Source organism: Triplophysa dalaica, chromosome 12 (genome assembly GCF_015846415.1).
Source record: "Triplophysa dalaica isolate WHDGS20190420 chromosome 12, ASM1584641v1, whole genome shotgun sequence".
NCBI classification, from domain to species: domain Eukaryota; kingdom Metazoa; phylum Chordata; class Actinopteri; order Cypriniformes; family Nemacheilidae; genus Triplophysa; species Triplophysa dalaica.
In genome coordinates, this window is record NC_079553.1 from 10,599,982 (window position 1) to 10,616,949 (window position 16,968).

Here is a 16,968-nt window from a genome sequence, read left to right on the forward strand (position 1 = left end):
AACATACAGTAATATCTATTGATAGAAATGCAATATGATATACATAACTATGTCTTTAGAGGTGTTTAAAGACTTTACATAACAAACGTTGTTTTAATTTCCTTAGAATGAGCTATTTCGATCTACATACACCGTAGGCATGGAATTTTGCCATGTTTTCAACAGTGGTCCTAAATTGACAAACTGCTCTACAGATCGTGTTTCAAAATAAGTTATTTCATTCGGCAAAGAAGTGAAAAAGTAATGACATCTTTGTCCTGTGAGAGACACCGTATTGCTTCAAAAGGGAGGGGTGAAGGGTGGAGTGAGCTGTTGGTTGCAATACACAGCATATCTAAAGGAGTCGATGGTTGTGAAGTATAACAAAAAATTCAGTCAGTTCCTCACAATCATATGCAATCATATGACCTTCTTTCGTGATTCATGGAAGAAAGCCATTCAGTTTTGGTACCAACAAATTTCATGCACTGGACCTTTAATTGTCTTATATTATTTTGGGCCAATTGACCCTTCAAAAGCAGTTTGGAACAGGCAATCTGACCAATCATAACTCCGATATAACGTGCCCCCGTAACTGACCGCCATTTTGACCGACAAACCTGTCGTAGTAGAGATTTGGTGATTAATATGAAAAGATTGCGTTTTAATTATTGTAATAGTAAACAGAGAGATATATACCCAGCTGTCATGGACGTTTACATTATAACGAACGTTAACGGAGTTATAACTTTAAAAAATTATTCTAAATGAAGGAGAATAGCAGAGGTCACATCACAACTATCCCAATACAGGTACGAGACGTGGTATTGTTGAATTCATTAATGTTTTAATTACAGACGGAAGCGTTCAGGAAGTCGTGTTTTAAGGTGGATTGTAATACTTATTGATATATTACTTGGATATTGCAAGTGTGAGCAAACTGGCAAGATATGCTTTGCGTCTCGGTGATGTGATGAGCGCACCTTCAGCCTTCAGAGAGCAGCATTTACGGTGACATTTTAAAGGAAAGAAGTTTTCAGCAATGAAGTCATAAAGCAACAGCTGAACTCTGCCCAGAGTTACTCTCTCTTTAAAATTCTCATTGCTACAAATGAGTACATATAAACACTTAATACTCCACATTAAGGTTAGCTATACATCCAATTGTGTGATAGTAGTAGCCTACTGCTGTAATGGATTTACTGGGAATACATGATTAGCAAAATAACTAAACAGACACCAATACATTGTAGACTAGAAAAAGACACAATGGGCAAGGGAGAACATATAGTGTCTGGGTAATGATGATGTGCAGGTGGTGTGAAGGTGAAAGTCATTGGTCCTTGATGAGGGAAAGGTAAGGGAGCGTGGTAAAAGGACATCCTTGGGGCATAAATGTTTTTTTTTCAAGGGACCGACGGTATTGTTACAACTGCACTGAGTGAGTTTAGAATTAACGCATTATTCTAACAGTTGGACAAAATCGAAATAATAATATTTTAATAATAATATTTTCATAATAATAATAAAAAATGCAAAAATGTAATTTGCTATAACTTTCTAAGTACTGCAATATGCAATTTGTGATACATTGTTTCTTAAAGTATTGTCTGAAAATTATATAGTTAACACACTTTTACATTCTTTATGGTAAAAAAAGTATGACTACGATATGTACATTTGCAATATTTAAATGTATTGCGGTGCTCTACAATCTAAAAACGTTATCAATTAAAGAGATTTGGAGGTTTACTAGCTTTAAATTGTATTAGTTGTAAATGTATTAGCATTATATCTACCTAGACATTTACATCAACAGTTGAAAACCCACAGGTCTAACACATTACAGTAACACAAAAAGCACCATATAGAATAAGAAGCTTTGTGGTTTATGTAGCGCTGTTAAATTACCTAATCATATCCTGTACCTCATACAAAAGCCAGACCCAATTAAGTGATTTGCCTCACAAACCCAAGTAAACAATCTCAACTTCCCTTCATTTTTATGTCTACAAACCACAATGTGCATTTAAATGCTGTTGGGCGACAGGGCTATTGAGATCATTAGTGAAAATTTACCTCACCTTTCTAAATCAGGGAGTGGCTCAAGGTTCTGCTTTATAAAGTCACCAGAATCGTGGAGCGAGACCATTACCTCAGATTTATTACACGTTTAAAAATGCATTATACTTACTTTTGCAGCGAGAGCTAATAGCAATAAATGGTACTGGTTTTATTGGGACCACACGCTGGCATCATTGAGTTTAATCAGGAGTCTTGACATTATACAGCCCAGACATGCTGATTATAGCAAATCACTGTCAATATTTACACCAGTCCTGCACACTTTAATAAACCATTAGCCCATCCAGCACCAGAAACCCAACTTTCCATCGCCCAAAATGAGCATCTACTCAGCCGCCATATGTTTGCATGAATAAATAACTATGATTAAGACGTCTGAATTTTGGCCTGTCAGAAAGCACTGGGTGTCTCCGAGCTCTGAAAATTAGCCATCTGATAATTGGAGAGTTTTTCGCGACTGCTGCAGCCACTGTGAGCTATGTTGTGTATGTTACCACACCGCTTAATAGCACAGCCATCCACCACTGAGGTTCTCCACAAACGCGCTAAATGGCGGGCATTACACGCAGGGCCCTAAAAGACTCATCATTCATGTTTATAACAGGAATATATAAAGATTCAGGAAGTCCTGTTTGAATTTGGAAGATCATAGGGCTGCAATTTGAAGAAAAGGTAAACACTTTCATCAGCTGTGAACAGAGAGAGAAAACGAGAAAGAGAGAGAGAGAGAGAGAGAGAGAGAGAGGGGAAACAAATAGTCAATCCATCTCTCTAATAGACCACCAAGATACAAAACTGTCACTTTTTTATTCATAATAAAAGAGATTTGTGTTTTTGGTTTGTTCCATCATTTTAAAGTTCCTAATGTTCTTATTACAATTAAAAAGTTTCATGTTGAGGTCAAATAAAAGCTCCCCAGAATGCACTGTGGTACACTTGTTCTAAAGGTGAGCAAAATCAATAGAAAAATATTAAATAATTGATTATAAATACATGTTTAAGTCAAAACTGAAATATGAACTAGGGATGCACCGAAAGGAAAATTCGTGGCGGAAACTGAAAACCGAAAAAGAGGAAACCAAAGCCGAAAACCGAAACCCCGAAAGAAATTAGGCCAATTATTAGTACCCTTGCATTTATAGCTATGACTGTGTACTAACTTTACTAAAATCAAGGCATTGCAACTGCATAAATATTAAAGTTTCAAAGAATAAATAAATGACAAATTATGCAAATATTTATTTAGCACATTGCAACAATGCACAGTATAAAATAAAATTCAACTAAGATGTTTAACTTGACCCCACTCATGTGTATATTAAATAATAATGTACAGGCCTGCTAAAAAGTTGTACAATTAAATGTTCTCTCATGAAAACAAAGTGCATTTAGGTCAAGTGCATTTTACATTTTTTTTCTCTGTAATTTTTGGGATTACGCGACCTCTTGTTCACACACGTAAAGGAATATTGGTCGCACTCTAGAGCCCTGAGGGTGCATGCAATTTAGGAGACGCTTTAGTGCTTCGATTAAAGGAATAACGTCCGCTACAGATTCATCAAAGGAGTGGTATCTGTTTGTGTCATCACAACATTTCGGCCGTATTGTTTCGGTGATAAAAGTCTTTCGGCCGAAAACCGAAAATGCCCGGTGGCCGAATATTCGGTGCATCCCTAATATGAACTATTTTACGCAATATCTATGTGTACTGTGTGGTTTTACTAGAGTATTGTGACCTTAAAGGGACAGTTCACCCGAAAATATATATATATTTTTTTCTTTCATCATTTACTTAACCTGTACGAATTTCATTCTCCTGCTGAACATAAAAGAAGATATTCTGAAGAATGTTGGTAACTGAACAACATACACCACAATTGACTTCCATTGTATGAAGACAAAACCACTGAAGCACTTCTCAAATATCTTCTTTGTGTTCTGCTGAATAAAGAGTCATATACAGGTTTTAAATGTAACCTGGTGAATAAATGATGACAGAGTTGAAGACAGTCTTACTGTATTTGTTGTGCAAAATGCTTACTTGAGATGAGGCGTCTTGCTAGGTTGTGAAACAAAGCTAAAGAAACAAACGAGATGGGGGCACAGGAAGCCAGACACTGAAGCTGCTAACTCACTTATGATATCTCAACTTGAAAAAAATAAAGTCAACTTACGATCAGACCTTCTACTCAATTGATTGGTACGATCAGTATATTCGTTCTTGTACGCTGCCTTGACTGTTACATAATCACTAATTGGAAGAACATCCACCCTGGACACCTTCTTTAAACCAGATCAGCTTCCAATTCACACAAGGAGAGAAAATACGGACGCCAGGAACATATTTCCACAGCACCACAGGCCTGAAACCTAATTATTCCTTCAAATTTGCATTTAAAATGACATTTCTCAGAGCTTGTCTATAATGTATTCCTAATATAAAAGTCACTGGCATGAAATATCTGTTACCTAGCAGCCATTAGATCAACAAGTATACACTTAATAAAAACAGACAGTGAAAATATTCAGGTCATTGTGACCGTACCGAGGACAGTGGTAGCCAAACACTTCTCTGTCATTTTATATGGATACATAAAATATAAATAAAGCATAATAAAATACAACAAGATATGGTGATCACATCTCGTGGGGTTTTATTTTGAGATAATGCTGCCGGTTGCATATTATCTTGCTTAGTATGTCAAAAAAAGAAATAAAATAATTATTGATTTGAGTCAAAATTATTTTACTATGTGGAAAAAAGAGACCGCAGAGTTATGAAGCTCTGATAGTGAAGCAGCGGTTTCCAGGAACACCATAAACGAACGTCATATAAACAGCTTAATGCTTAATATTCAAAGTATGCAACCACAGAATGCCACAAGCGACCAATCAGAATCAAGTATTCCTGCTATGTAATAAGTCAGGTTTAAAGGCACAAGTGCAACAAGTTTTCCTAATGAGCCCAAACAAGTGCAGTAAAATAGTTGTCATGGCTTTGTGTCATCAGCCCTGTTGACATTTCACTCGGATGAGTTGATCTATAGTGGTGTTGAGCTTTGCTATGAATAGACACAAGAAGTGGGTCTGAATTTGTTCCTTTCATTAAGCTTGAGATGAAGGAAGTGTGATCAAAAGCAGAACCAGACACGCTGCGAAGATATCCTACAAACTCCATGCGGCCGATGTTTACGGTACCCAGCGCGTATCTGCGCCACGGTCATAAACATGTAAACCAAGAAACACTTTAAGATTGAAGAAAAGCAGCTGTCAATTCGGGTTACCCGCTTAGAGAAAGAAAGAAAGGGAGAGAGAAACACAGAAGTCCAACCTTTGACCCACATAGGCCTTCAATCCCACAAACACACAGCTGGTCAGAAAAGCAATCTCATCATCGCTATAAGGAATGCGGGTCTTGTTTAGGACAGGTCCCGGGACAGACCGAAGATAGAGTAGCAGGAAACATTGGACGAGCTGCAGAGACCCAAAGCAACATCTGCACAGGATAGTGGCGCTCTTATCTTCCTCTTCTTTCCATAAGGGCATAAATCACAGATAAACTGGCTATGGAACATTGAATCTACAGAGACAAACAGCACAGTCACTTAAAATATGTTATCAAGAAAGAAATCAGTGGCATGTTTTGAAGAAGATGTTCACTTAGGTGAAGCTTCTGGGACGGGTATGTTACTAAGCTACTGCCCTCTTTCATGGCTCGAAAAGTTTCAGACTTAGACTTTCAACAAAAGATTAAAACACAGGGAAATACGGGCAGGAGTCTGGTTTAAAACATCTATACAGATCTTCTCGGAAGTTTCATCTTTTTTGGACTAAAAACCCCTAGCAAAATATGTTTTTAAAGGGATACTTTACCCAAAAATGTACCCACATTTTTGTCCTCGTGGATAACTCGCTCTCAAGTTGTTCCCATTCTGTATTAATTGCTTTGTTCAATTGAACCGAAAGAAAGGTATTTGGAAGAATGTTAGCAACTGACAGTTTTGGAACATCATTGACTACCATAGTAGGAAAAATTTGAATGGTTGTCAAATGCGCCCCAATGCTTTCCTAAATTCCTCAAAATATCTTCTGTTGTGTTCAACAGAACAAAAAATGGTAGTCAATGGTGCCTCAAAGCCTCAGAGGCTGTCAGTTGCTAGCATTCTTCCAAATATTTACCTTTGTGTTCAACCTAACAATGAACTTTGTACCAGTTTGGAACAACAAGAGTGTGAGTAAATCGATTTTCATTTTCGGGTGAACTATCCCTTTAAAAGTTTCTCTGAGATCGGTAAAATAAGACTTCAGCTGACAGAGCGAGATAACTCCACTTCTTTCTTGGGTCAATTTCTTCCCTGGTACCCTTAAATAACACTTTTGCGAAAAGTACAAATTAAAACCTGACAGTTCTAAAGCTAATGGCTTTAGCAGGCTTATGGTTAAATTTTCCCCTGCCATCTGAAGAAGGAAAACAGCACGAGCCATGTGTGCTTGGCCACGGCGCAGCACACCGCAAAGTTCATGCCGCTCGCTACAGACAGACACTTGTCTTGAAAACTGACTACAAGCTCCTGTAGACAATGGCAGTGAATCACCTTGGCCTCGTGTGGCCAGACACTTGGCACGAAGTCCGGTCCACATTGCAGTATATTTCAGCCAAGAACCGCCCATCTGAATGACAAGCAAAGCAACCAACCACAGTTCACTATTTTTTCATCCAACCTTACTTGAAGCAATTGCATTAAACCAACCTTGTGAAACTTATGAACTGGTAAAACCTTTGGCATTTTTATGGAAATATGCATCAGACACTCCATTACCAAGCTGTCTGTGGCTTATAATATGAGTCACCAACGTAATACAAACCTCTCCGGTGATCTCCATGCAAACTTTACCAACAGAGAAACTATACGATTTTTATACGCTTCATGGGATTTGAGGGTGCTGTCTGTTACACTTAATCCTGTGTGAAACAAAGATAACCACCGCTATCCTGCATCCACACAATGACATAGATGTTAATCTGGGATAAGGCTTATGGTGATAATGAAGCCTGATTCTGTCAACAGGGCTTAATGGCATGAGCTAAAGAATGGGACTGCTCGAAATATACTGATATTTTACAATCTAATGTAAGTCCAAACATGCTGTAAACCCAAACATGCAATACATGCCATATATTTTATGCAATATGTTTAGGGTTAGTTATAGGTCAAAGTAAGTTCACAGCATGTACATGGAGACTTCTGGAAAATGTACCTTGGTACATTTGCGTAATTGTTTATAAAAGCCAGGTCATAAATTAAGATGGCCTATTTAGCCACAATAAATGCGATGTTAAATGTTTTCAAACCAAATATGCCCGACGCAAGGCAAGACGTGTGTTGGCGTGCTTCTCAACCAGCGCTCTGGCATTCATATAAAGTTGCTGAACAGGCTGTTTTGTATTGATTGAGAAATCAAGCATGGAACATACTCAAACAACACCGTAAACCCAGGAGGGCCTATTAGCAACAGAAAAACTTTACCACACAGTAAAAGTCTAGCAAGGGTCTCGGTATAATTCTCACATCCGTCAATCCAATGAGCAACCAATGGGAAAATAATTCCTGAACTATTTATTACAAGCTGAAGGTCCTGCTTGAGCCAGAAGATTACACAGTTTAAGATACAGTGCAATGTTTTGATGTTAAATGAAACAGTTACTCACCTATGCAGGCATGAACCCTGACAGACAGCTGTGTTCTCAGGACAATACTGTGTTTCTTTCCCCTCCTGAGGAAAAAACAAACCAAACAAATGTTATAAAGAAACCGCACTGAAACTTAACAGGCTAATGGTCATAGTAAAGCCCATATGAAGGACCAATATTTGCAGTTCAATGATTGTTATTTTATTGTTCAACTCAATGGTGATGGAATCAAAGATGAGGGGAAGATAAGACCATATTTATTTGGACCTTTTAAAACCTTGAAGCGCACTGTAAATACCAATATACAAATAGAGGACATTCCAGAAGTGTCATTTAATCATAATTTCTAGATGTATTGTGGTCATTTCGGTCCAGTGTTTGTTGAATTAAAAAAAAAATCAAACCTCAGGAGTGACAAAGTCATCCAACAGAAATGCGAAAGAATGACAGCATGACAAGACACATTATTTTGACCTGTTCTTATTTTCAGCTAATAAATGCAAGCAGGAACAATATTTTGGGAGAAATCATATTATTTTACATATATATTTTACAGAATGACACTAAAATGATCCTTTTACCTCAACACATACCTAAAGTATAAATAATTAATTCAGAAAAACTGAAAATAACTTTGAAGTGGTCTGGTCTCTTCATTTTTTTACAATTCCATAATATTATTAACACTAGGCCTAAACATTTGTACAACAACAGAAGTTTTTTCTTTATGTTAAAATAAAATATAAAATAGTCAAAATTTGACTAACCATATCAGATGAACATGCATTTCCCCAAACACTCTTTTTACAGGATCATTTACAGATAATTTGGCACTTCTTGTCCTTTTTCAATTTTAACACTAAAAAAATGTTAAAACAAGACAAAAATTTGAAATACCAATCTTTAAATGGGTCATATTGTTTTTTTGAGTCTTAGGTTTATTATAAGTTGCCCATGCATGTATGAAACACTCAAAATTGCAAAAACTAAAGTTTCGGAACAAAAGATGCATTCAATATAAAAGCGAATGCTCAACCAGACCTGCCAAAATGCCTCATGTAACAGAGCGATGAGCTGTGTAAAAAATCTGCGCGTTTCAGAGAGACGAGGGAAAGAGGAGATACAAACATGCACGGTATATGGAAAATACAGCATTTTTTAACCTCAAATCATGTATACACATCGCACTGCATCTAAACCAAATGATAATATTCATTTAAGCCGTGTCATATGACCCCTTTAAGACTTTTTAAGAACAGTTCTGAATAATTGTGAAAGTCAAACTGTTTACATGAAGAGCCTAGTGCTTCGTGTCATGTCTGCTCATATATTTAGGTCAGGTGAGTTAAGCTGCTGGTCTTAAGGAAGCAGTGCCATGTGTGGGCTTGAGCTGGAACAGACGGTTGATACCCATCTGACAAAAGTCTAGAGTGGTCCGATCGACTGAGAGGGAAATGGAGAGCGCTGTTAGAAAAAGGGTCAAAGCAGGACAGCGTTCGGGATCCCCTGACCCCGGGAGCAGAAATTATGGTGAAAGAAGTAGATCAAGCCATCTATATATAAGATGCAATAGACGAGTATGGGCACTCTTCCATCCCGCTTTTCCTTAGATTATCAAGCCTGATGAACGAAGGAACTGTCTGTCTCATGAATAACTCGAAGTAAACATACAATGGAAAGACATGCAGCTGCAATGGAGTTGGAGAGAGTGAACAGATAAAGATGGATGCATTCTGTTAAAATCTTACAGGAATTTACATCTTCAAGGAATTGTCATAGCAGCGATAGATCTCTTAGTGTATATGCTGGCTGAGTAAGTATTGTTTCCCATTCCCAAACATACGGATAAAAAATGTTTTGAAATAACATGAGGGTTAATAAACACAACTTTTAACCAACCAGAATCCTGAACCGCACTCTCTAGAACGGCATCCGTGTGGGCTGAAGCCATTTACAAGAAATGAGATAAACACATCGAGTGGACAAGAAGCAACACAGTAAAGAGAAGCAGACAAAACAGAAACTCCTAAAGATGGAAGATAAAGAAATAGAAGTTTTAAGATGCACAGAGTGTGAGATACTGCAGGTACACTTCCTGAAAGCAGGGACGGGGCCCAGTTAAACAGTGAAACACAAATACTGCTTTGTGTGAGTTACACAATGAAAGTTTGATGAGCTGCCTGGCAGCGTGCCACAGATGGGGGCATCGCCGTTAGCAACCTACCAGCGGCCTCATTAAAATGCCCTGCTATATACACGACAACATGCATTATAGGTCGACAGACACTTGCAGCGTGACGCTTGGCTTCTCCTAAAGGAACGGGACAACAAAGTGTAACACAATCCCTCTGTCACTAAAGCTAATGAGTAACCGGATCCATTTAAACGAACTTGCGCTTTCCGCCGCTGGTAACATTAGCCAAGCTCCTTACCCATAACTCTACACAACAGCGCGGTAGGTACTTATTATCAAATTAAAAACCAAGCCTAAGAATATGCATTAGATACCCAAAGGCAATCAATTGTGTGTTTCTGTAGCAGTACAGAGTACGGAGCAAGAGAACTGAATTCTTAAGCCGAATCCGACGAGCTGTATGTCTTGGCTTTATGTCTTGGCTGGAAACTGTGGGAATTTCTGCACGTGGGTGATTGCCAAGCGACTGCACGTCTGTGGACGGTCTATCACACACTGTACAGATGACATACTGTGTATCATCCCGCATCGCTGTCCACGACATATTCCAGCATTCACGTGCTTGAGCTTATGGCTGCTTGGACTTCTCTAGACAAACGTGCCCAGCTTTGTGAAACAGAATAGCCCCTGCAACCTGAGATCTGTTTAAGGCAAAAGTGTTTCCAACATCAGCCACGTAACACCACCCAGAGAGAAATACTGTCTTATAGCGTAACTTAAAATGAACCAATTCACAAATCTGGTAAAGACTTGTTGCACTTAATACTTATATTTATATATATTTAATAACATTTAGAAATAAATTACTTAAAAACAAATAATTATTTTGAATACTATTATTATTAATAACAATAAATATATTATTATTTATATATTAAAATATCTTGTTATTCTTGTATACTAATTAAATTGTTGATTAAATGCAAAATTACATTTTTCATTTTCTGTAAATAGTCTAAATCGATTTAGCATTAATCTATTCAACTTTAGTGAAAAACAAGGAAACTACTTTTTGGTCGAAATAAAAAAAATGATTACTGCGCCTTAAACAGTTCACCCAAAAATGAAAATTCTGTCATTATTTACTTACCCTTAATATGTTCCAAATCTCTATACATTTCTTTGTTCTGATGAACACAGAGAATTATATTTTAAAGAATCTAGGAAAGCAAACAGTTCTGTGGCACTTTTGACTACTATTGTAAAATTTCCTACTATGGTTGTCAATGGTGGCCAAGAACGTTTGGTTTTAAGCCTTCTTCTAAATATATTTCTCCATGTTCATCAAAGAAAAAGAAATTAATACAGATGGGGAACAACTAGAGGGTGAATAATTCCTGACAGATTCTTTTTTTAAACTGTCCCTTTAAGTCTTACACGGTGGCATATCCCAGCTAGTGAATAATTGAACAAACCTTTCCTAACCTCTGCAGGTTAATCATCACATTGCAACCCAGATGGGTCACAGCTCACGAACAAACATGTCACATACCATCATAACAAATGCACGTCTGCGGGTAGAGCGGAGGTTTAAAGCAGCCTTACCCCCTGAGATGAGCCAGCACAACGCAGCACTCTTTATTTACTCCCAAACGCCCCATAAAGTCTCCCTGGCCTGATCTAGCCCCATGCAGTCCCTCTTGGGTCTGTGGAGTCCTGCCAGGCACACTCACTCCAACTTTATTTGACTGTTAGCTACCAGCCTTTTAATGGAATATCGCACTATAAGGTTCTATAACGATGCATGGGGGGAGAAAAATTAACCAGAGGTTGAAAATGAAGCAGACAAGACCCACAATATATAAAGTCTTTTCCCTGCATACTTGGACCCCATTCAAAACCAACCATTTCCTATAGAGCAATTAATGGCAGAAAACAAGGTCTCCTGGAACAGCTATGACTCGGCAAATAACCTAGAAATTAAGGTTTCTGAGCACAGAAACATGTCGCTCAAAACCTCTATATGGGTCTTCTGAGGAGATATTCAGAGAATATTCTGTGATTTTGCTTTCATACAATGGAAATCAATTGGGTCTAATGTTGTTTGGATACCAACATTCTTTAAAATATCTTTTGTGTTCTGAAAATAAACACAAAACTGGTTTGAAATGACATGAATGTAAATAAATATTAAAATTATTTAAAATTTTGGGTGCACCACTACTTTAACAAAATACAGTGAAATTCTACATAACCTATTAGCCTAATTGTTTCCAGTTTGTTGACCGCTCTGTAACTCAACAAGTCAAGATTTACAACACTTACTCATGGACTATTTAGCATAAATGATGCATGCACACCCTGGTGTGTCCTAGCTGACTGCATTAGATCGAGAATATAATCAACATAAAAGACAAAAATGGATAAGGGGGAAACGTTTCTAAAATGTGACTTGTCTTGTTTCAGAACTTCTGCTGAATGATGTCTGAGTGAAGTCATTTGGGAAGTGGAAATGTTTTTAAATGCACAGACCAAAGACACCTGTGATTTCTTTCTCTGGCAGGGTCTCTAAAGACAAAAGTCATAGCAACACACACACTCACACAGCAGCTCAGTGTTTCCATGCTTTCGTCCACAGCTCCTCTGCCTGCCATTAACTTCAGCGAAAAGGGAAAAATCCAGCGGTCCAGCTGAGCAGCCTCCTACCCTTCTATCCATGTAATCCACACAAATATTTGAAGCGTTCCCATTAAAGGAACAAGGCATCTCTCCAGGGCCAGAGGCTAACCGAACCCGATGACAGCTCCTCCGGCCCATCAGCCAGGAAAAGAAAACGTTCAAGAAAAATATAAGAGGACAGAGGAGCCAAGAGAGATAGGAAGAAAATATGAGATATTCATATACTGTATACAGAAAGTGAGTGTATTCATGTCTAGCATTATCTTAGCATTAATAGAACCTGAGAGAATATCGCTGATGCTTTGCCAAGACTGGGGGTCAGCACTGACAGCGGTATGGGATTAGAGTTGAGGCCCTGTGTCAGGCTGGGACAGCTTTTGCTGTGTGAGGTGGTGTGGTAATGATTAGTGTTGTTAGGGCACTAAGACATGGAGATATCCAACTTACAAAATGAGGCGTTAGAGGATAATTCCACAATCACACTCCAAAGTGACTACATATGAGTCAAGCACCTGTGGAATGCAACTTGTAATCTATATCTATAAACCCCACTGGAATACAATCACAAGCCTTTAGGTTTAACACTCAAGTTTTAACAATAACTTTAAATCAATAAGCAATAAGAAAAGCAAGACCTAAATATTTAAAAAAGTGAAAGTCTTTTTCGCAGTGTGTGTGGGTCACATTATTATCGGCTCTAAGAACAATTCCTCTCAGTTTTAAAACAACTCCAAGCCAAAAAGTATGGGAAAGCATAATACTTTGGGAATTAAGAGGAGGCTGATAATTCATTCCAGACCTATAATGCAAACAGTCACAAGATACAGTAGCAACAATAATAAGGCAATAACAAAGAAATCTCGAAATATTCAGAGAGCAAATCATATTTGTGTGTTTTCAGAAATCAACAAAATGTAGGTCACTCCGTAGAAGGCGAGATAGAAAACCACAAAACAGAGAAGAAGGTGAAGCGGGTTCGGTTTTAATCACGTACTGCGTCCAAGGTTTTTAGACCCAGTAATAAAGCACAACTGCAGTTAATGTTGGGGGCTGTTAACTCCAGCCCTTCCAGGCCATAAAAGCCCACTGTGCTGAATTACCCTGTCATTAACAGTAATGTAGTCCCCCATTCCTGCTTTCCACAACCCACTGAGACACTCTGCATGGGTCTAATAATGTACACTCTTGATAGCCTCCTTGGGAGGAGGGTCCATGAAGATATGACCCAAAGAGAGAACCAGCATGCCAGTTGGCACTACCGGTCACGGAGGTTAAGAAGAGGCACTTCAACTTCTCGCTTATCCAAAAGACGCTGCTCAACGTGTCTTTGTCTGCATCTGAGACACTTTTCAACCTAATCTAGACTGTTTACACCAATACATCCCTTAAAATTTGTGTACCAAGAGCTAGCTAGCCTTCAGTCGCTGGCATCTATAGCTGTTTCTGGAGGCTACGTCAACTCAGCGGGTAACAATGATAGTTGTGCATGTATGATGTAAGTTCTGTTCATTGAGGTCAAAGACAACGTGCCAGTTTTATTGTGTATGTTTAGACAAATCTGTGCCAATTTTGAATCCCTTCAATGTAGGGTTTTAGCTGCGCTAATATCACCGCAAACTGAGATCAGATCCTAGGGGTTTAAAACTGTGATTTAATTTTACGAAAAACATCGACTCTTGGAATTTCACAGAGGCAATTAGCTCTGAACCTTGCCAGGTTTCCAATGAACTGAGGTTGACATCATCTGCGGCCTTGCCAGCCAGCCAGGTATTTTAAGGGCTAGCTGAAGAGCGGGCTGTCACAGACGGTCTCTGGTATGTGCTCAAGATAAAAGAACATGTGCGGTAAGATTTTAAGGTCTTTCTGATAGCTTTAGATTGGAATGTTTCATGGATTCCCAAAAGAAAGCACGTGATGAGATTGGGCTTAGATTTGGCTCCAGTGTAGCAAGATGTGAATGCATTATAAAATCTAGGTATTAAGACAGTCACACAGAGGCTTATGAAAATCAAGCCAATACCTTCAACCAATCATTCTTTCAGAAAATAACAAAGTAGATGAAGAACTTGCCTGGACTCCTTGGACAGAGGCCAAGAGAAATGATTTCTGTAGTCCTTCAGCTCAAATTGACTTTTATCATTGCAATCTGTATTACTCATAATAGGATCACATTAAACTGTGTAGCAAAGTAAACATTTTCTAAACTCGTGATTTCAAACTCTGAAGTCACCCAGAGGAAAATATTATTGCTCGCGGGACGCTCTTTCTTAGCTCAGGAGGACTGACAAAGTTTTCTGATGGTTTTATTTGAGTATCTTCGATGCTGATATTTCTCTTAAAAATGTGAGAATCAGATACAAATGAGAGACAAATGACAATTGTTGCAATACATTAAAGGGATGGTTCATCCTAAAAAATACAATTTGCTGTTTATTTACTCACCCACAGGCCATCCAGGATGTAGGTGACATTTTTACTTCAGTAGAACAATAAAGAACATTTCTAGGTAAATCCGGAGCCCTCTGTGCTTTATAAAATGGATCTGAATGGCTACCATGCCTTAAAGAGTGCTAAAAGCACGTACTGTATATCCAACATATGCGCGATCCCCGCGGCTCTTGGTGACATATTAATGTCTTGTGAAGCGTACCAATTGTTATTTGCACTAAACTGAATGTTATTTATGGTTTTATGCGGTTTTCTAAAGTTTACGCCAAATGTCCTGATCGTTCTTCCTGTCGCATAAATGATAAATCTTCATCCCTCTACGTGTAAACAAACTGGTGTCCTTTCACTTTGAGATCGCGAATACGTCATTTATATTACAGGAATTTTAGAAAAGACCTACTGCAAATAACGATCGATTCATCAAGAGCATGGATCGCGCTTGTGTTGGATATATGTGCTTTTAGAACTCTAAGGCATGGCAGCCATTCACATCCATTATATGAAACACAGAGGGCTGCAGATTTAACTTGAAATTTTCTTTATTGCTCTCAAGAAAAAATGTCACCTACATCTCCGATGGCCTGGGGGTGAGTAAATAAATAGCAAATTGTATTTTTTTAGGATGAACTGTCCCTTTAAGATAGGACTGTACAATTAGTTGCAATTAATCATAATCAGCGATTTTGGTTTCTGTTTTGCAAGGATCTTTAGCAGCTTTTTTACATTTATTTTTTCGTTGAAGTTTTTTATTCATGTACAGTATGTTGTTTCAAAAGTCAGTGAGTAATCGTTTTAAATAATCGTGATCTCAGTATTGTCCAAAATAATTGTGATTCAGATTTTTCTCATAATCAAGCAGCCCTACATTAAAGGGACAGCTCACCCAAAAATAAAAATTCTGTCATCATTTACTCACCTTCGAGTTGAAGATGAACACAGAGAAAAATATATATTTGGAAGAATTCTTGTAACGAAACAGTTCTTGGACCACATCCACTACCATTGTAGGAAAAATGACTTTATAATTTGTTTTGTTCTGTTGAACACAAAAGAAGATATTTTGAAGAATGTAGGACAGGAAACAGTTCTGGGGCACTTTTGACTGCCATTGAAATTTTTCCTACTATGGTCAATGGGCTCAAATTATTTTTTTGTTACAAGGATTCATCCAAATTTATTTTTTTCTCTGTGTTCATCAAAACAAATACATTTATACAAGTTTGGAAGAACTAGAGAATGAGTGATTCATGACAGATTTTTCATTTTTGGGTGAACAATCCCTTCAGGAGTATGCAGCTACAAATTTAGTGCTTACATCTTTGTAAATTACGAAGATAAATTGAGATAAAACGCTGTTGCTTACCCTCCATCCAGCTGAAAGCCTTCAAGCTCGTCTCTCTGCTCGGCCAAGGTGGATTCCAAGTCCAGATAACTGCCATTATGGGACAGCTGTAAGGCACAATCATCGAGCTGAAAGAGGACAAAACAAAGACGACAAGGGATCCATCAAAACAAGAACCAAAGCACATTCCATCTCTTAAGTAATATCATTATCTTGAAGCAACATTAAATCCTGCTGCAATCACAAATACAAATTTGCACAAATATTTACAGACGCTGATGTATTTGATATGCGTGACATCAGGGTGATCTCATGTTGAGCCTTGACATGTCCGCTATGTGCTTTACAGGAATGCACCTCATCTTTCTGTTCAGTCAGAGGGATCATAACATTGCATAGATTCATAAACAGTGAAGTACCAGCGGTCCTTTCATGCCGCTATGCCTATTGCATCTTAATATCAACTTATGACATGGCAATGTAAATCATTAGGTGCTGTTTAAACCTATATGTGGTTCACACGAGGAAGAAAAATGGTCCAGTTAATGTGCAAGTTTTACAAGGATATTACTTGAAAACACGTCGTATTAAGTTCGGCCTCGGGGCATT

General features: G+C 38.1%; 1 protein-coding gene across 3 annotated transcripts in view; it reads right to left on the reverse strand.

The window, feature by feature from the left end:
* fhod3b (formin homology 2 domain containing 3b) overlaps positions 1 to 16,968 on the reverse strand; it is a 133,135-nt gene that overhangs the window by 106,640 nt on the left and 9,527 nt on the right. For all 3 annotated transcript variants that reach the window (XM_056762889.1, XM_056762888.1, XM_056762887.1), the window contains exons 2-3: positions 16,381 to 16,487; positions 7,775 to 7,839 (exon numbers count right to left, since the gene is read on the reverse strand). In XM_056762889.1, coding sequence (XP_056618867.1) covers positions 7,775 to 7,839; positions 16,381 to 16,487 — 172 coding nt within the window. The remainder of the gene's footprint in view (positions 1 to 7,774; positions 7,840 to 16,380; positions 16,488 to 16,968) is intronic.